At 40.2% G+C, this 19,409-nt stretch overlaps 3 protein-coding genes across 4 annotated transcripts; 2 read left to right on the top strand and 1 right to left on the bottom strand.

Moving 5' to 3' along the window:
• Positions 1-10,911: 10,911 nt before the first annotated feature.
• LOC135432769 (uncharacterized) lies at positions 10,912-18,440 on the bottom strand. Of its 2 annotated transcripts, none has more exons than XM_064688582.1 (7): positions 18,317-18,440; positions 12,024-12,147; positions 11,829-11,914; positions 11,608-11,766; positions 11,457-11,540; positions 11,185-11,383; positions 10,912-11,127 (listed from the first exon to the last, which is right to left on the bottom strand). In XM_064688582.1, the coding sequence occupies exons 2-7, from the start codon at positions 12,121-12,123 to the stop codon at positions 11,015-11,017; spliced, it is 741 nt and encodes a 246-aa protein (XP_064544652.1). In that variant the 5' UTR covers positions 12,124-12,147; positions 18,317-18,440; the 3' UTR covers positions 10,912-11,014. The 2 variants fall into 2 exon arrangements, with proteins under 2 accessions (XP_064544652.1, XP_064544651.1); XM_064688581.1 differs by lacking the exon at positions 18,317-18,440 and adding an exon at positions 12,960-13,613.
• On the top strand, positions 14,101-17,016 carry LOC135432702 (organic cation transporter protein-like). The gene is made up of 3 exons (XM_064688464.1): positions 14,101-14,235; positions 14,292-15,118; positions 15,612-17,016. The coding sequence occupies exons 1-3, from the start codon at positions 14,174-14,176 to the stop codon at positions 16,820-16,822; spliced, it is 2,100 nt and encodes a 699-aa protein (XP_064544534.1). The 5' UTR covers positions 14,101-14,173; the 3' UTR covers positions 16,823-17,016.
• LOC135432768 (glutaminyl-peptide cyclotransferase-like) lies at positions 17,935-19,160 on the top strand. The gene is made up of 4 exons (XM_064688579.1): positions 17,935-18,470; positions 18,544-18,654; positions 18,704-18,914; positions 18,979-19,160. The coding sequence occupies exons 1-4, from the start codon at positions 17,958-17,960 to the stop codon at positions 19,137-19,139; spliced, it is 996 nt and encodes a 331-aa protein (XP_064544649.1). The 5' UTR covers positions 17,935-17,957; the 3' UTR covers positions 19,140-19,160.
• The last annotated feature ends 249 nt before the right edge of the window (positions 19,161-19,409 follow it).

Here is a 19,409-nt window from a genome sequence, read left to right as displayed (position 1 = left end):
ATTTAAGATACACGTTTGCCAGCTTAAAACATTTTTATATCTTTCCTCAAATAGATGACTTTATTTCTTGGTAGCATGCCAGGCTTTAAGGCACACATGCGGCGCACTTGCGCGAATTTGAGCACAGATTTGCATTTTTACGTAAAAAAAAAAGAGTCCATAAAGTGCATACCTGATTACAAATTTGAATGCGTTTGCGAGTTTTTACAATCTTTCCCAGTTGCAACTGTGACCTTATGCAAAAAGTTTACTTTAAGAAGTTTGGCAAACAAACATATTTCTATTCTTGAAATGGAAATAAACGGATGCTAGAAATTATCTGATTCAAACCCTAAATGACTACTGCCTTATCCATTGCACATATCTAAAAAATGAGAAATTGAAATTTTAAAATATATAAAAAAATTCTGGATTCATGCATGCAGGAAACCAGGTTAACAAACTGAACCTTAAGGCAGGGATAAAATAAACAAATGTCTTGCCTTAACTCTCTTAAAGAGTTGTTCGTATTAAGTTAAATTTAATTATGTTTGTTAGTCAACATTCGGCACAACAAAGGACCAAGTTGCTGGGTAACGAATCATAAGCAATGCTTGATTTTGTTTCCGTTCTTATTTTGGGCAATACCCTATACCCGTTGAAAGGATATAAAGGATGTGCATGTGCACACAGGTTGTAGGATCAATTAATGAAGAATATCTAGTCTGATCAATTTGTCCATTTAGAGACTAAAGTTGGCACATATTAGGCCACATAAGCCTCCAAGCTGAACACTGGGTATAGTCTAGTCGGGTACTCTCTAGACGAGAGAAGGGGGATGAGAGCAGCCTTCTTTGCTGTTATTTTTTCTGTATTTAAGCTTTGCCTGGTTCCTGCATTGATGGCCACTCTGGCGCTTGCTTTAAGGCCCTTTGGCGTGGACTCAAAAGCATTAGATAAAATAAGCAGCCATTTTTGAGTGTTTTTATTAGGCTAACTGTGTGTGTGTGTGCGGGTGGGGGTGTGTCTGTGTTTGTGGGGTGTATTTCCTGGTATATGGCGTTGTCATCATTTAACAACGTTTATAACTGAGCTGGCAGCCTGTTAGATGCGATCCGCTGATAAGCTTTTGCTTGAGGCGGTGAAAAAGGGTTGATTGGGCTTTAATTCTTGGGGACATTTTCTGCGCATTGTGTGTGTGTGTGTGAGCCCAAGTATGCATGTGTATGCCACTTTTTTTTTGTCAATATAAGAAAAAAATAAGTTATAAGGCTTTTAAACACTATGCTGGACTAGAAGATATCCTGTAACGCACAGTGTGCAGAGAATAAAACAAAGCCATGCATTTAAATAAAACAAATAAAAGGCCTATATACCATATAAATTAACATATATATTCTTCCGCTAGCTCAACTATATGTCACGCTTGATATACCGCTGTAGAGAGTAGAGAATACGCCAACTCGGATCCCATAAAGTATATATATTCTATATATATATTGATCAGTACCTACTGCGGTCCGCGTATGGGCTTTCGTCATGAATCCTTGCAAGGCTCATTTTTCCTCAGCAGGCATTCCATATGTGTGCTGGTTGCGGCTGTGTTATTGCTTTTTTCTGTTATGCTTGGCAACAACTTTTGACATGTACTTTTGGGGGTTCCTTGCTGCTGTCACAGCAGATTTTCACTGATTTGACAGACACACAGACACACGCGCAGACTGTTCGCAGAATTGCCAGCATTTTCTGTATAAACAAAACAAGATAACTCGGGAAAACAACAACAACAACAACATGCCACTGGCATCTGAGTATATTTATATGTGCCCTACACACATACGTGCAATCATATTTAACAACAACAAGTCCACATGGCGTATGTGTATTTTGCGTGCAATAAGGTTTGGCTGGCGCATGTTGCGTATACGCACCGCTGTACTCCCAGCTTGATTGCAATACACTCGACAAATGCCAACGCCAACGCACAATGCAATTGCCACTGCCAACTGCCAGGGAATGTTCTGATTAAATGCTATTTGCCTGTTGTTGCCATAGACACAATGCTGTGAAAAATACAATAGCGTCCACTTTTTGGACTTGTATAATTGTCTTCAATTGAATTGAGGTGAATGCGTGCGCCCTCCGTCCATGTTTGCTTTTAAGTGTAAAAACGTGAGGCTCATCGTGTTTGTATTAAAATTCCCAATTCGTTGTGAATGAATGCGTCTGGTAATTGGTAGTGCATACATATATTTTCTGCCATTGTAATTCCTTTCCAACAGCAAAGAGTTATTGCAAATAATGGCTATTTTTTATTTACTTAAATATGTGCAAAAGCTTTAAATTCTGCATTGGCGTGATATCAGATATGCAAACTTTGGCTTAATTACATTCCGATTTCAATTATTATTTCAAAAGCAATCAACGAGCGTAACAACAACATGTGCACGAATTGTTCCCGGCCTGAGGATATATCATATACAAATCGACTCCTTTGATTACCAGCTTGTAACAAGAGACAGCCAAGAATATGCAACAACAACGCGAGACGAACTAAATATAACTCATCGAAGTTAAAGTCAAGTAAATTGAACTTTGACTTGAGTGTGGGGATCACAGACATCGTTTAGATGTGGTGTACAATTACTTGTTAGACACTCATATGTTGATTGAAAAGATATAAATGAAACAAAAGATGCTGCCTCTCTATTCGATTCTCAAAATTGCATGCAAGGGCGAAGCTTGCTTTATAGTTGGGTTTTGCAAACCACATTTCTGAAAAGTTTTAATTGCAAATCGGGTCAGAAGTTTGTTAAGTGTTTAGCCCAAATTTGCGTAAGACAGGTAAAGTTTCACGTCTCTAATTATGTAATTAAACTTTTTGGTCAGTTCGCAGAGAAACAGCATCAGCCGTGGCCTGCTCAAAACTGTTGGCACAGCAGGTCTTTCAGAAACACTAAGCCGCATACCCAGCCATATCCCTAGAACAGCATCCAGCTCTTAAGTGGACAACAACGGAAAGTTAATTAATTAATTTAGTTAAAACCACTGACGCTGGTCCATTACAGCACGATGTTCGCAGTCCGTTTTCTGGCACGACTCGGTAAATATGGAAATCAAATAGGCTTTTAATTAACCATGACAACGTTGTGACAGGCCCAAAATGTGTGCAATTATGGCAACAACGTGATTATGGGTCAACTTTTCAGAAACTTTGGCCTTTAATATGTATTTATAGTATGGGCTGTAGCCTTTAAGCGTCCAATTTGCTTGTTGTCAGGACCAACTAAATCTGTGTCCCTGCCAAAATGTGCTGAGTAAGGCGATGCGGCAACAAACGCAGGGACTTTAACCTTCTCCCTGGCACTGAGCATTCAGCATTGATTGATGGCAGACGCTGTGCGTGAACTTGTTTATAATACTCGTATGTTTATTATTTACCATGCCAATGTATTTATCCAATGTGGCTAAGTATATTGGCTATGCGTGTTTGCTTATGAAATTTGACTGAAACTAATGGATACCGAAAGACCCAGCGCCGTCAAATGCGACCCAATGGACGCGTAAAGCGCATTAGACATTCGCCAGGGTTATAAATTATAAATAAAATTCGCTGAATCAATTGTATTCCTATCGGGGTGCCAACCGAAAAACGTCCATCAAGACGAAATTGAAAAGAAAACGCAGTGTCATATTAAATTCAAAGAACTTGTAAATAAGTACGAAACATGCTTATATTAGAATTCAGCAGAATGTATTTTTTATAAATATTTTTTATACCCTTGTAGAGGGTATTATAATTTGTCATGAAATGTGTAACGGAGACATTTCCGACTTCATAGTCGGAATTCTTGATCAGCACCAGCAGCCGAGTTGATATAGATATGTCCGTCCGTCTGTCTGTTTATTAGTCTCTCAGCCTTAAAGCTATCGTCTTGTCGTACATATAGTTGCTATAGGAACAATCGATCTAAAAGTAGGTTCTTTTATGAACAACTTTATTGTCTACCAAGATATTTTAGCCAAACTCGGCATTTATAAGTTTCACTATGCTCCCTACATAATTTCAAAATCTTATCATAATCGAAACACTATATCATATAGCTGCTATAGACAAGATCGATGGAATATATGGCAGAATATTATGTTATCAAAGATATTTACAACAAACTCAGCACTTTCGAGTTGCATCATTCTCACATATCTGCCAAAGGGAAATGTCTACAAGGGTATTAAATCTTCGGCGTGCCGAAGATATCCTTACATTCTCGCTTAACGTGTTTTTATTTACAATACAGCACGTATAATTAAAATAAAGGCTTTGAAGGCGATTGGACAAACAGTTCAATTTCACGAAAACAAGCTTTGACTGCAATATTCCACGTATTTAATTAATTGTACGTAGATTCTGTCAAATGCGTTTTAAGCGAAAATAAGACTTATATAAACACAATACAAATAGACAAGTAATTAAATAACGCAGAAATTTTCGGGAAAATCATTTCACAAACACCGCCGCCAAGCTGGACAGAGAGATAAAGCATTTCAGATGAAACTCTTGACATGTTGCGCTTTTTTCTGACAGCTAAGGACAACAAATGAATATTCATTTATAGACATATCAGACGGCAATGTTATTTAAGCTCAATCAACGGATTTTGACGCGCGAAAAGCCGATTTATCATTTAAAATATTGCAGGAAATGTTGCCGCCAAATCGACAGCCACGAGGGGGCTTAACGTACAACGCGGCGTATACTTATTTTGTGCGCGACTGTGCGTGTGTGTATCTGTCTGTGTGTGTATCTGTCTGTGTGTGTGGCTGTCAGTGTGTGTGTGTCTGTGTGTGTGTGTACTTTGCAGCAGCTACAATGTCAAGTGTATCTTCAGTCGTTGGAAGTTTTGACAGCATATTAAAACAAGCAACAGCGAAAATGACAATGAAAACATTCTAATGAAATATCAACAAACTGTGCCACATACTCTTTGTTTGGCCTGAATAGGCGAGGCGTGGCCGGAGTAAAATATATGAAATGCCTGCTTTTCATGCGAATGCAAATAGTCGAGCAAGCTGTCGGAAACTCGGAGTAAACTACTTTTGGCATCTCATGAACTCTGCTGAAAATATTATGAAAAACAAGCGAGTAAACTATTTTGAATATTTTATTTTCACTTGATGTCTGCTTTATTATTGGCAAAATATACGTTCTGCCCCAAAAAGTATGCTTTAAAATTGTTAGCTGTGTTTTAGAGTTTTACTAATTAATTGAGCGCCTGCTTCAAAGTAAATACGATTGTTTTGATTGCTTTGATATTTGTGTTGGAGCATATAATTAAACCCCCGCCCCTGCCCACTTCTACTGGCCGCTGTGGAATGCAGCTGCTTGTTTGTTAATCGTTCTCCTGGCAACGCGCTGAATACAATTGCGTAAAATTTTTAGCATTACACAAACTTTCTATGAGCTGGACGCTTGAACATTTTCACTTTGTTCTTCTTTAACTGAGGCTTAAAATAAATAATAATAATTTATGCAGCAGAGGTCTTTGTTTAGCTGGCACTTACGACTCCGCAGAATTGCATGAAATTTATTCTAATTTAAGGCGCTTTAAAGGAGCAATGGAAATTGAATTGAATGGAACCCTCATTTGTTTACCCAAAAGGGATTAACATATGCTTTAACCTTTTTGTCGGGTAATGCCTAAGCCATTAGGCCTTATGAATAGGGTCGTACGAGGTCTTTGTTTTGACTCTGCGCTTTCCTCCTGAAGCGCAATGAATAACCTGACTGTTTTGGCAATACAATAACGACATGTGCCGCAAGCTTCCGACGGCCTTTGCACAGTTTCCATGTGTAACATTTTTCGGCACAGCTTGCCCCAAGGTGTCGCTCAGCTCTTGACAAGCCCGAGCAGGCTGGCATTGGCCGCCAAGATTGATGTTTTCACTTACCCACATAATTTCCGTCTGGAATTTATTGCTGGCCCCCCCCCACGAACGGCTGATTAAACGCTCAGGCTAATGCGAATGCTGCCGCTGCTGCGACTTAGGCCTAATTAGTCCGGCTTTTGAATTATGTGATTACTTTAATTTGTGGCATCCTTGATAATTTATATTTAAATATCTTTCGAGACAATTCCGCCAAGGCATAAGCATTTTTCTTAATGGCTTCTCTGTCGTCTGGTCTCAAATGCTGAAAGCTGTTTATAGTTTATGTTTGTGATCAAAACACAGATATAATTGCTGCTGACAGTCCATTAAAAGCCAGTAAATAGCCAAACTATGTTTATTATTTATCTAGTTAAATGGAATAAAATATTTATCGGCAGCTTTATTTGCACACGCGCAAAGCATTTATTTTAAGCTAAATAAACATTTGTTTAGTTAAATTTTCATAACTTGTCAACTTCTTTGCAAACACATTTGACATTAGCTTTATTAATTCCATTATTGTTCTGCGTAAAGAGCCTCTTGTATATGAGGCTTGATTTTCCTTACAAACATGCAATAAATATTCATAAATTGCTGGCAATTTCGACAAACACTTAAGAAAATGAACATTAACAAATAAGCTTAAAGCGTTGACTGCTCAACTGGAAAATATTTTGCGCCCAGTTTGCGACTCGCTTGGTTTTATTAAGGTCTCAACAGGATGCTGAATCGCACTGGAATCCCAATTTATTTTGTACTCTGGCCAAATTGTGACCTCAATCAGATTTATTTTTCTTATAATAGAAAAATCTATTGAGTGAGACCCAGCCATGGATTTTTAGCAAATATTTTTGGTAAATGCCAATTTTGGAGAGAAATCAAATCTAGCTCGCAACTTGCTAGAGAAAATAATTCAAAGCTTGTCATATTTTCGGTCGAACAGGCAGTTGCAAATTAAAAATTGAATTGTTTCATTAAAATGAGGAAATGTATGCTGGAACAAGATTTGACCGGGCTTAAAGATGTGGGAGGAATCTACATTTATACCTACTATAAATTTATAAATATTTGAAAAGTTCATTTTGTTGTTCCTACTATAGGCATACTCTTCAGAGGATTTAAGCTAAAGCCTGACTAGATTGTTTCTAGCTCTTGATCTTTTATGGCATATTTTTCAATGGAATTAAGTCCCACCTAGACTAGATTCGTTCTAGCTCTTCTATATCTTCTATGGCATATTCCAGTGCATTTAAGCTACAGGTTGACTAGATTCGTTAAAGTTTTGAAGTTTTCTATGACAGATATATTTTAAGGTGTACTTAAGCCTCAGGCTGACGCATATCTTTTATGTCATTTTTTCACCGTACTTAAGCTCCACCATGACTAGATTCGTTCTAGCTCTTGAGTTTGCTCTGCCACATATAAATATAGTTTATTGATTCGCAGCTGCCTGCCTCTTAGTTACCTTCAAGCAGTTTTCCGCTTTAGTCATGCTGACTGTACAGTCACATTCATAATTCATCTTCGCATTGAGTGCAGTTCTCAGTCACTCTCGATTCGTTCGCTTGATGTGCTAATCTGTCTCGTTTTATATGCTAATTTTCCTATTGAGTGCCCGGCATCATATTTATATGTGTGTCTTTATATAGACATGGCCCAATATACAAGCTCGTAAATCTGTAAGCTCGTAAATGTCCAAGTGCTGTAAACTCGTACTCGATTTGCTGGGCGCACGCTGCGTATACGCAATAAGGCAAGTGACAAAACAGGCGTTGCTCGCCTCTTGGCCATGGCTTAAAATACTTATATAACTTTGTTCGGTTGTCATATACAATAAATCAAGCGGCGGACAACAGCCGGCAGCTTGTGTGCCTTAAATTTGTCAACATTTTGATGTGTGGGCGCATTTAAAGCGGCTTTTCACAAAATTTGATAAAGTCTTGTGCCAAACATTTTTCCGCACAAAATGCGTAGCCAAGTTTAATCAACTTATGTAAGTTCCTCTCGTGTTTTATTATTTATGGCAAAGCTGCTATTTCTGAAACGGAAATTGTTTGGGGCCAAAATATTTTGTATTATATGATATGTGCACAATGTATGTGCCACAAGTGGCAAGACGAGCATTGTTCGTGCCGCTGTCAGTCAAAGAACTTTGCCCACGCTTACACGCCAGTGTGTGTGTGCCTGTGTATGTGTAAAAGGATACTTAATTTTGAGTTTAGTGGTAATTGAATTTTCACTTAAGTAGCGGCTAATAAAATGACTTGGTTAGCTGGCAAATATTGTCATTACCGAACGCACTTAAACCCTAATGGAAAGCTCATAACAGCGCAGCAGCAATTAGAAGCTGCCACGTCTGCCACAGACATATATGTCTGCGTTGGTGTTGTGCTTGAGTGTTGCCACAATATGCGGCAACTGTAAGTGCCCTTAATGCCAATTACTGCTGCCGGCGTGTGGCGAACGTAAGGCAAACACTATGCGCCTTGTGGCAGCAATCCGTGTGGCATGCCACGCACAACTTTGATATGGAAATGCGGCTATACCCAAACGGCAACACGATTGACAATGGCAATGTGAATGTGGATGTGAATAGAAATGGAATGGGAAATCTCTGTTGATAGAGCCGAAAGTCATGCATATTATTTCATGTTTGCAGTTGCTAGTTTTTGTGTTCACATTCCGATGCGCGTTTGAAATTTTTATGCAAATTTATGGCACGTGTCAACAAATTCATTGCACAGCAATGCATATATATTAGACCGTTGTAAGCCCCTCTGTATGCATAAAAGGTTAACATTTTTAATTGGAAATCCCAGAAAATAAACTGCTCTGCAATGCTTTCATACCCTGTGCGCATGAGATCGAAAGTGAGCACTTAAAAATAATGTTAAATTAAGAATAACTTGTTTTCAATGATCTTTGTAAGAATTTATTGGATATGTGTTTCTCATTTTTCGCCAAATTTACGCCTGGGTGAAAATGGGAAACCAAATTTTTATGGGCAAAATTATAGTTTTATAGCCTAATTCAACTGTGAACATTTCTTAAATTTTTTGCGAATAAATGTCACATTAGTTTTTTTAAAAAATTTGCCCTGTACGTTAAATCATAAGAAAACACATTTTTCACATTTTCCACACTTATTTTTAATAATTAATAAACATTTTCATTTATTTTTAAATGTTGAATGTACAGTTCAAGTCAATTCCACACACATATGTCAAATGTCATTTGAAATGTGTTTCATCCTTTGAGCAAAATCCACTACGCTGGCTGTAAATGAGGATTCAGAAAGAACGCGAAGTTTTTTCTATGCTTAAAAAGTTTTATTTAAATCTGAATCCGCGCAAAGCCGGATAATACACGCTAGTGTAACAACCACTCATACATATGTTAATTGGATTGCATTTTTATGTGTATGTGTGTGGTGGAACATCAAAGGGTATTTTTTCTACACGTTCCTATAAATGCTTGTCATGTCAAATACAAAACAAAAATGTGAATCAATAGATGTTATTTTTATATATATTGCAATTTAATTCCAATTGAGTCTGTAAACATACACAAATGGACTATTTGTACAGGATGGCGAACACGTTTCAAAGATCCACTTAAAAAGCCATTAAGTCCACTTTTGATGGACGTTATCATCTTTTCATTTAGATTACGCCGACAGCTATGTTGATATTTGGCCACAAATTTCGACTTTTCAGTAGCTAATAACAGTGTGTGCTAAGTGGTGCAATGGCACTCTGGCTTTTGCTGTCTGTGTGTGTGTATTTCCGAGTGGTTGAGTGGTTCCCCTTTTGCTGCTTTGTTTGCAGCTTGGCAAACAAGCTTTTTGGTCCTTATCCCTGTGCGCACAGCTGTGGCAACTGTTGCAGCAGTGATAAGTACACACACACACATGCATGCCACACGATATGTGTGTGTGTCCGTCATTCACAGTTTTGTGGTGCTGCAGGTGATTTGCACTACAGTTGCAATGAAGAGCGCCAATCTAAAAGAGTGATTAAGTGGCATTTAATGACTCTAGTTTGCGACTGAAAAAGCAAGTGTTTGCTTCAGGCTGGAGAGCTGCAACTTTTTGTTGTACTCCATTTAATTGCAACCTCTGCTGTAATTTGTCAGGCTTCCATTTAGTTTTTCGGATTAAAGAAGGGCTTCAAATAACTACCCTGCTGCAGACCTGGCCTCAGCTGTTTCAATTTAATTAGTTGATGCTTAGCTAAATAGCATATATTTAAGTGTAGCAGTCCAGGTAAGTTAATTAAGTTTCAAAAGTTCTCTCTCTGCACTGCCCTTTGGTAGCCAAGTATCTTGGACCAGTGGGAAATGCATACGTAATGCAAATTATGGGGTTACGTTATGCTATTTAACAACATTTGCATTTATTTATATAACTCAATTGAAGTTATTCAAATTAATGTATATTAATCCGGCTTGAATTCTATTTATCAACAAATATATAATATGGATACCTTAATTGGATTTTGAAGGCTATCTAAGAGCTTCACACAACCACTTTCCACCAATTTTCCACAGCTGCAAGTGGAATCAAAACGTTTACCTACTATTCACTTAAATCACAGCGCATACACTTTTGCATATATATTTATCACACATATCTAAAAAAAGGACCTGCGAGCATTTCGTGCTTACAAAACTTTTCCATTTTGTGGCAACGAGTTTGTTGCAATGTTTAATTGAAAAAGTAGCCCAAGTAACATGATATTTGATATTTATTTTACCTTCTGTACAAACCTGTTGTTGCTGGTTGATTGAACTCAGCATTGTTTGAAGTTCATTTGAAAAAAGAAACTCGATTGAAATAGCAAAAGGTATTAAATCCAATTCTCGTGCCATGTAACTCACTGTCAATCGCATTCGTTGCCTCCTCTGATGGGTGCTCCAACAAGTTGGCCTTCAGCTCTGTTTGGGAAGAAGGAGGTAGATAGATGGCTCTGTCTCTGCGATGCGAATGAAATAAGAAAAACTGGCTGCTCGATAGAATTCTGGGAATTTTACTATTTCTTGCATGTAAAAATATGTCAAATGTATTCATTTCTTTGTCAGCCATGAATGCAAAAAATAAACAAATGCATCATTGCAGCGAGTTCGGATCTAAAGTAATAATTGGTATATTGGCATTTAGGGGGTCTGTCGCATCGCTGGGCAGTTCCGGAATGTGACCGCTGTCGCTTGTGCCATTTCCAGCTGGAACGAGCAGAGCTTAGTTCATGTCCTTAGGTGCCCCCTTTGACTTTGTATTACCTGCGGAAGCTGCTGCTTTGCTCTGCTGCTCCTCCTCCTCGGTGATGGTGGAGAAGTTGGTCGGCCGCTGTGATGTGATCAATGGACTGGCGGCCAGCATGCGATGCGAATGCCGTTTGTTTTTGCCCGCGTTTGCAGCTGTTAGTGACTTCCGTTTCGATTTGGTAAGCGTATCGGGCGCCGTAAAGACCACCGTGCGCTGCATTTGCAGTTGGATGGCAGGTGGAGTAGGAGTAAGTAGGATGAGCTTGGAAACACACACACGAACTCACCGATTGAGCAGGATGCAGCTGCTGCTCGGCACGTTGCATTCGATAAGCCTGATACTGTGATATGACACAGAGCAAACAGTAGAGCTTGAAATGTAATGGAAATTGAAATTGATTAGGAAGCGGAAATTGGCAAACAGGTCCGTCCACTCACATTCAGACAGAGAATGAAGAAATCTATGGTGAATATGAAACCAACAATGGGATCAAAAATCACACGACGCGACAGCGTCAGGTGGACAAGATGGGCGACTTCGATAAGCAAATCGCAGAGCATTAAACCTATCCAGGGCAACAGCAATTGACGTTTGTTCTGCAAAAGGTGTAAATTGGTTGCGAAATGTGTCAAAGGTCAACTCAGGTAACCACACTCACATTCCGCAGTCCCACAATCAGCAGCAGCGAGGCCACAACCATCAGCATCGAGCAAAACAAAAACAACACGTTGAATATCACAGTTACTGCAATCACAAATCACGTCAATCAATTCCGTTGGATAACATTTAGCTATATATATATGGCTTCCAGCCCCGACGCCTCTCTCACTATCTCTCTCTCGCTTTCTCTTACCTACAGTTACATCACCCTTCTCCAAGATGCTCTCGCCAAGCGGTTGGTTTCTCTGGCCAAGCAGAAACGCCTGCTCCTCCTTCAGATAGAACGTAAACATGAACGTGGACAGGCCAAAGTATATCTGCAATATTATAAATAAATCCAATCAAGATTAAGAGGTTCTAGTTTGAGTTCATATTTCTATTATTCAATTTTCTCTAAATTTTCCTCTTCATTTTCCCCAATCCTTTTCCACTCACATTGAAAATGCTGTGGCTTAATTTCAAATGCAATTTACGGCGAAAGAAGCGCTTGATTTATAATTGGTTTGTCGATTGGACTAACTTATTTTCTGCTCTCGTATTTTCCTTTCTTCCATTCATATTTTGCATTTTGTCTGCCGCAATTGCAACTCGAGTCCTTTACGAATTAATTTTTAGCGCATAGCAAATAACAACAACATACGGGGAGGAACTTGCTTTTGTTATAACTTAATTGTCGCTGCACGTTTTGCTTCTCGATAAGCTTCTCGCTTCGTTTGTCGTTTTGTCATCCATTCTTCGATTGACTTGTCGTTTTGTCTCACTTACTTTCGCTTCTTGCTTTTTAACTTGCTTAGCTTCTCGCTTGATTTATAATTGTCTCAATTCTCGCTCCACTTCACGTGCTGCCTTTCACAATGTTTCTCTTCCTTCTTCTCTCGCTTCTCGCTTTGCTTCTTAGTTTGCTTCTCGCTTTGTTAAGTTTTCAAAGTGTCACATTGCGCGCTTTAGCTGGCGCTTTGCTTTGCTAGACTTACTGCCATTTTGCTTCTGACTTTTCTTCTTGCTTTGTCTCGCCATCTTTTACCACTAGCTAAAGTATATGCAGGAAGATAAGCCAAACTGTTGTTTATCTTGCCTAAGTTTGTTTTTTCTTTTTAACAAATCAAATCTCTTGTAATTGATTACCCACCAGAGTGTAAACGGCGCAGGCAAAGCTGCCTTTACGCACGCTCCTCCAAAAGCAGCAGGAATCGAGTATGGCCATTTTGTGGACCGTCTTATTCCACCAAACTTATATATATATACACGTATCTACATGCTACATTAGGAAATCGTAAAAGAAAGTCTTTTGTAGAACGGCGGCCGCCACTTTCACTTTACTTTTTGACACTTGCTCGGGGCACTGGCCAGACGGCAGCTTGTCTTAGGATGCCGCCAGCTTATTTATTGGCCTTTTTTTTGTTTTTTTGGGTTTCTATCTTATTATCTGTAAACACTGACACTTAATTTCATATACAACGCACGCAGATTTATGACACTGATTTATGTGCCGTATACGGCTATATATTTATAAGTATATATGGCCGCCGACTGCATTTGCCGATTGAACCGTTCGCTTTGAAAGACGCGCCAGAACTAATTCGAATTGTGTTGTTCTGTGAACTCGGAACATGGCCAACAATTCGAACATCGAACCGCATTTTATGAATGAAACTTCGAAAGGGCGTAAGTCGCTGTTGGGCCTCAGGGGGGGTCGGCGGCGAGTCAGCGCATGCGCCAGCCTGTGCTTTGGGCCAAAAAGCAACAGGCGGCATTGGCATTGGCAGTGGCCGATTTGCATGTGAAGCAAAATGAAGCGAAATCTATGCAAAACTCAAGCAACGGGTGGTTGCAGGCCACGCGGCGTGTACGCAATGTCTACAGTTGGCACGAAAATGGCCAACTGTGCGCGTATTTAATTTATTTTATAAGCCGCAAATGTGCAGAGTTGGCTCTGAAGCTGCCTCAAGCATTCATTTTGATTAAAGCAGCGATAGATGAACAGGCAGGATGCGGACTCGAATCAAAAGCAACTATATCCTTTACTTATCATAATAATAGTCATTCAACAACATTTTGATTATAGCCAGGACTTTGCACTAAGCGCTGCCACTTAAGTTGGGGCAGATGACTCGATGATTCCCTGTATCGGCCATGACTAATGGTCATCGATGGCGTCGATAAGCCGCAGCTGATGGCCATGAGCGTCGACGGTTTAGGCGCCAGGAAGCGCAAGCAGTCAGCTGGAAAGCTGATGAATCACGTGAATTGAAATGAAGGACACACAGAATTCGGATCGGAGCAGGCGTTGCAGCGACTTTTAGACGTTATTGCCTTGTCAAAACCGACTGCTTCCGGCTATGGATGGTTATGGAAATGGATGCAAAAAATAATGGACGTAGGACGCTAAGTAGAACCAACGTTGCGTGAGTATTGAAATAGTCTAGTTTTGTCCATGTCAGAGCGCCAAAATTGTATCTAGCGCAAGGGCAGAGGATAGTTCAACAAACAAGGATGCCAAAAACACGGTGGATAGGGGTCAACAGACAAGCAGCTATACGCCGTATATCAGAGATTTTCGTATGCACTCTGACGCCGATGTCAGCACTACCTCTGATGAGCAGAGAAAAAGCAAGACTGGACGTTCTATTATCGAATTGGACCCATTTCTTGACTTTGATGATCTCCTGCCGGAAGTTGGCGAGTTCGGATGCTTTCAGAAACTTCTGTTCGCATTGATGATACCATTTTGCTACATATCCGCCTTTGTGTATCTGAGCCAGATCTTTATGACGCTGCCGCCAGATAAATATTACTGCTTTGTCCCCGAGCTGTCGCTTATTACCAGCGAGGAGGACCGCAAACAGCTTTCCATACCCAAGAAGGCAGATGGCAGCTACAGCCGCTGCCAGATGTATGATGTCAATTATACGGCCGTGTTTCAGTCCAAGAATCGCAGCGAGTTAATTAATAGCTCCCTGCCGGTAATACCCTGCCGGGAGGGTTATGTCTTTGACCGGAACGAGCCTTTTCGCACGGCAACCATGGAGTTTGGCTGGGTCTGCGACAACGATCGCTATGCCACATACGCCCAAGTGATTTTCTTTCTGGGCTCCATTGCAGGTTGCCTGGCTTATGGACACTTTGCGGATCATTGCGGTCGCGTGGCTGCTTTGGTTAGCAGCTGCTCCCTGGCGTTCTTTGGCAGCATTTTTACATCGTTGGCCAGTAACTTTCTTAGCTTTGTCATGATTCGCCTGATTGTCGGCGCCTCCTTTGATACTTGCTTCACCATGATATATATTCTGGGTACGCATAAGTTGAACTAGAATGTTTTACCCGAGCTCAGGCAGAAAGAAGCCTCTTCTGCCCCATAGGGTAGCATGTATCAGGTCCAGCCCATCCGTTTGTCCGTCTATACAAACGTGTCGAACTCGGAGACTACAAAAGCTAGAGAACTGGATATTTCAAATATATATTCTCTCCTGCGCACAAAGAGCTTGTCATTTAACTTCGATATCTCTTCTCATATCAATAATATCGATAAATATCGGTTTATAGACTTGGTTTTTTAGGCATAACTCGAGGATTGAAAGAGCTATAGATTTCAAACTTGGTGTGAAGGTTCTTGCATAGTATATAAAGATTAAGAAAATTTCACTTTCTTGATAAAAGTCCCAAAAGTATTCAAGAATGCATATGCCAAAGTGTAGGGCTGGGTATCTGCTAGTCGGGCATTTCCGACCAGAGCACTTTTATTTGTGTTGATTTCGAATTCCAATGCCTATATTCCACTCCGTAGTACTCGAGTATGTTGGACCCAAGTATCGCACCCTCGTGGGCAACTTGTCGCTGGCCATGTTCTACTCGCCGTTCACAATGCTAATACCCTGGATGGCCCTATTGCTGCGCACCTGGGGTAACTTTGCACTGGTCGGCTCGATACCCATTGCTTTTGCATTATGTGCATATTGTTATTTGCCCGAATCGGCGCGCTGGCTGGTCTCTGTGGGCAAGATCGACGACGCAATTGTCATACTAAAGAACGTGGCAGCCAGAAATAAACGAACCGTTTCGAAGAGTTACTGGAAGAAATTCCGCGAGAGTTGCGAACAATTCTATAAAGAGGAGTTTGAGGGTCGCAGCTTTACGGTACTCTCAATTTTTGGACGTCGTCGGCTGGCTCGCTACATGGTGCTCATGATATTTATCTGGATGACTATGTCACTGATCTATGATGGCCACGTACGTGCCGCGTCCGTCCTGGACAAGGAGAACGTGGTTGTTGTCTTTACCATAGCCTGCGCGACGGAGCTGCCGGGCGATCTTCTTGTTATCGTCACCCTGGATCGCTTTGGACGTCGCTGGTGCGCCTTTACCTTTACCACGCTGAGCGGCGTTTTCAGTTTGTTGGCGGCTAACGTCAAGAATCCCACCCACACATTGGTGGCTGCCCTGGCGGGACGCTTCTTTGCCAATGTTTGCTACAACATTGGACTGCAGTGGGCGGCCGAGGTGCTGCCGACGGTTGTGCGTGCCCAGGGCGTGGCCTTCATACATACCATGGGCTTTGTGGCCATGCTACTCTCCCCGCCGGTTATCTACCTGTCTCACGTATCTCTGTCGCTGATGCTCAACACTCTGGGTGTGCTGGGTATTTTGGGTGGCATTCTATCCCTGTTCCTGCCGGAGACCTTGCACCAGGATTTGCCGCAAACGCTCAGCGATGGCGACGACTTTGGCAAAGATCAACGCTTGTGTCATCAACCTTGCTGCGGACCGGGAGCGAAGCACACGCAACGACAAAAACGGAACTGGCACGAGGGCTCCAGTTTGCGCACCCTTTCACGGGATGAGTTCCGATCCCAAAAAATGCATCGCGTCGCCGTGGTTAGACCACATGGAAGCAACGTAACCCTCCGCAGGCCTTCTTTAGTTAGTCAGGGGACAGAGGTTTTGGAAAGGATAGAAAAGTTCACATCACAAGATGGATCAAAGCGAAACATGAAATAAATATAAATCTTGATTGTTTATCACACCTGTCGACAGGTATAGTTCAGACCCAAATTGTTAAACTCGACGCAGCGACTGCTTATCCAATTTACCAGCAGCGTTAAGAAATTTTTGTATTGCCAGTTTATTTTATGGTTGTGCCTTGTGTTTAATTTACTATATTAATAAATTTTTTTCGCAACTCCATTCAAAAATGCCAGCGCCTCATACCTCACTCTCATATCAAGAATTCACTTTCCATAAAAAAAACTGAACCAAAATATCAGCACGTACACAGAGCACATTATTCAATACAATCACAATTGCAATTCTATTTGTGTGTATGTATGTCTGTGTGTGTGTGCTCATGTATACAGCATTTGAGCTTGCAGTCACGTGGCTTGCCAAACATTTTCTTAAATAACTTCTGTGTTTTTCAACGGATCTTGATGAAATTTTCAACATTAGTTTATATTGTGCTATAGAATAGAATTCTTAAAGAAAAATGGCATAAATAGAATTCTTAAAGAAAATAGGTTTTAATATGTATGAGGTTTAAATTGGGGGTTAGTTCCAATTGATTGGTTTATTTGATTTATAGCTTAGGGGCAGCGGTGGGGGATGGTGAATAAAATGACGATTATAAAAAATAAAAGATATCGGATCTGTATATGCATCTCTAGAAGCTACATGTCGAATTTGGTGACTACAGCTCTTATAAACAGGAATTCTATATAGATTTTTATCGATTGTTTGAAAATGGGAAAAGTTATTAATCATTTTTAACAAACAAGATCTGTGTGGGTTATAGAAGGACCTACGTTCAAAATTTGGGTTAGGTTGGGGTTGATACCCCTCGTTTATATGTTACATAAGGACGACTCTGCTCTCGATGTTTATCAAGAATATATACATATGTATATACATTATGGGTTCGGAGCTGCTTCCTTTTGCCAGTAACATACATTTGCACAAAACCCATATACCCTTTTTACCCATTTTTTATGGTATGAGTATAAAAATTTAAATTTAATTCAATCATCTTAATTGTTGTATCGAACGCTTTCGTTCCAGCCATTTGCTGAGAGAAATTTCCAACCAAACATGAGGTATATTTTTAGTATACAATCAAATACAACACGTGTAACACCATCCAATGATACGAATAACTCGAACTGTATCGGGAGTGAAACTCCAATCAGTGTTACGTGTAGCTCGATTTGTATCGGGACTGAGCATTGTCCTTCTGCTCATCAACTATGTGCTTTTCATTCGAATTTGGCGGAAGCCCCTAACATTTATCAGCGATGAGAAGTATTTTAATAAGACGCTTGCGAAAATCTTAAGACCTCGCTGGACTGGGAGTTTAGGTCATTCGCAGGTGGGCGATTTTCTTATCGAGGAGCTAAAGGACTTGGGTTTTATTGCGTTACGCGATGAATTATTTGATGAAAAGAGTTTTACCAATTTTTTGGGCATTATGAATACGGAAGCATCACGATTTTTATTGCTTACCTGTCATTATGACTCGAAGTTCTTGAAGAATGCTAAAAACTACGTGGGAGCCACAGATGGAGCCGTTTCCTGTGCCATTCTTCTCAATATGGCCAGGACGCTGGGTCCCTATTTACGCGGAGAGTTCTCCAAGCGCGAGGACATTGGCTTGCTGGTGAGTGTCAGCTTCTGTTCACTGCAAGTTTAAAAAAAAAACGATAATTTATTATTATTATTTATATTTTCAGGTGGTTTTCTTCGATGGTCACGAGTCCCTGAACGAAGTGGAAGATGATTTTAATTCGCTTAATGGATCGCGACGCTTTGCCGAGGTGGAAACAATACCGTTGAAAAATATTGTAAGTTTCCACAATTGAACTTAATTTAAGCTAAAATATTGTGTCTTAGGAGTTGGTTGTCACACTTAACCTAATTGGCGCACCCAACCATATCTACATGAGCCACTACGAGGACACATTTGTATTGCACAATCGTCTGGCAGATATTGAGCGGGAGCTGCAAAAGGCAGGCAAGCTGACCAAGTGCCATAAGCTGTTCCACAGCCTAAAAGATCACGAGAGCGATATTGAAGACGATCACTATCCGTTTCTTGAGGAGGGTTCGTATTGATATTGATTGACATGTTGTCAATTTTAGACTACTTTTTTTTTTTGCTTTTTTAGGCGTGCCAGTTTTGCACATAGTGCCCCACACCTATCCAGATGCATGGCACACTGAAGGTGATAATTTTAGGAGCCTGCACTGGCCAACAATACGTAATATGAACGCAATTATTCCACGATTCGTTTATGAGTTTTTACAAACTAACCGAGAAGCAGTATAAAAGAATTGAATTCATGTTTAAATTATTAATTAAATAATTTTTACATTTGTTTTATATTGAGAATTAAAGTATTTGTGTTCTATGCGTTTAATTCTTGCAAATTTTCAAACGAGAGGTTTCTGAATAACTACTAATAAAATTAATATTTTAAATTGTATCTAGGACACAAACCATATGAGTTGAATCGCACCTGGGAACCGAACAAGTCACAATTGATTTGACATATATAATTAACTGAATATGTATTTGAAATCAAAGCGCAATCGAAAC

This window comes from Drosophila montana, unplaced genomic scaffold (genome assembly GCF_035044405.1).
Source record: "Drosophila montana isolate Dmon_TW-CO22-7 unplaced genomic scaffold, ASM3504440v1 contig_3213_1, whole genome shotgun sequence".
NCBI classification, from domain to species: Eukaryota; Metazoa; Arthropoda; class Insecta; order Diptera; family Drosophilidae; genus Drosophila; species Drosophila montana.
This window is presented reverse-complemented; position numbering and strand designations above follow the sequence as displayed.

Bases quoted from the DNA above. Each gene is read 5' to 3' on its own strand.
- LOC135432769 (XM_064688581.1), bottom strand. From the start codon at position 13,034: ATGGCCATACTCGATTCCTGCTGCTTTTGGAGGAGCGTGCGTAAAGGC. The intron at 11,541-11,607 runs GTGAGTGGACGG...TTACATTTCAAG, and splicing joins TCTTCATTCTCTGTCTGAAT to CTCTACTGTTTGCTCTGTGT. The intron at 11,128-11,184 runs GTAATACAAAGT...TGCTCGTTCCAG, and splicing joins CAAAGCAGCAGCTTCCGCAG to CTGGAAATGGCACAAGCGAC.
- LOC135432702 (XM_064688464.1), top strand. From the start codon at position 14,174: ATGGTTATGGAAATGGATGCAAAAAATAATGGACGTAGGACGCTAAGT. The intron at 14,236-14,291 runs GTGAGTATTGAA...AATTGTATCTAG, and splicing joins CTAAGTAGAACCAACGTTGC to CGCAAGGGCAGAGGATAGTT. The intron at 15,119-15,611 runs GTACGCATAAGT...TCCACTCCGTAG, and splicing joins CACCATGATATATATTCTGG to TACTCGAGTATGTTGGACCC.
- LOC135432768 (XM_064688579.1), top strand. From the start codon at position 17,958: ATGATACGAATAACTCGAACTGTATCGGGAGTGAAACTCCAATCAGTG. The intron at 18,655-18,703 runs GTAAGTTTCCAC...ATTGTGTCTTAG, and splicing joins CAATACCGTTGAAAAATATT to GAGTTGGTTGTCACACTTAA. The intron at 18,915-18,978 runs GTTCGTATTGAT...TTGCTTTTTTAG, and splicing joins CTATCCGTTTCTTGAGGAGG to GCGTGCCAGTTTTGCACATA.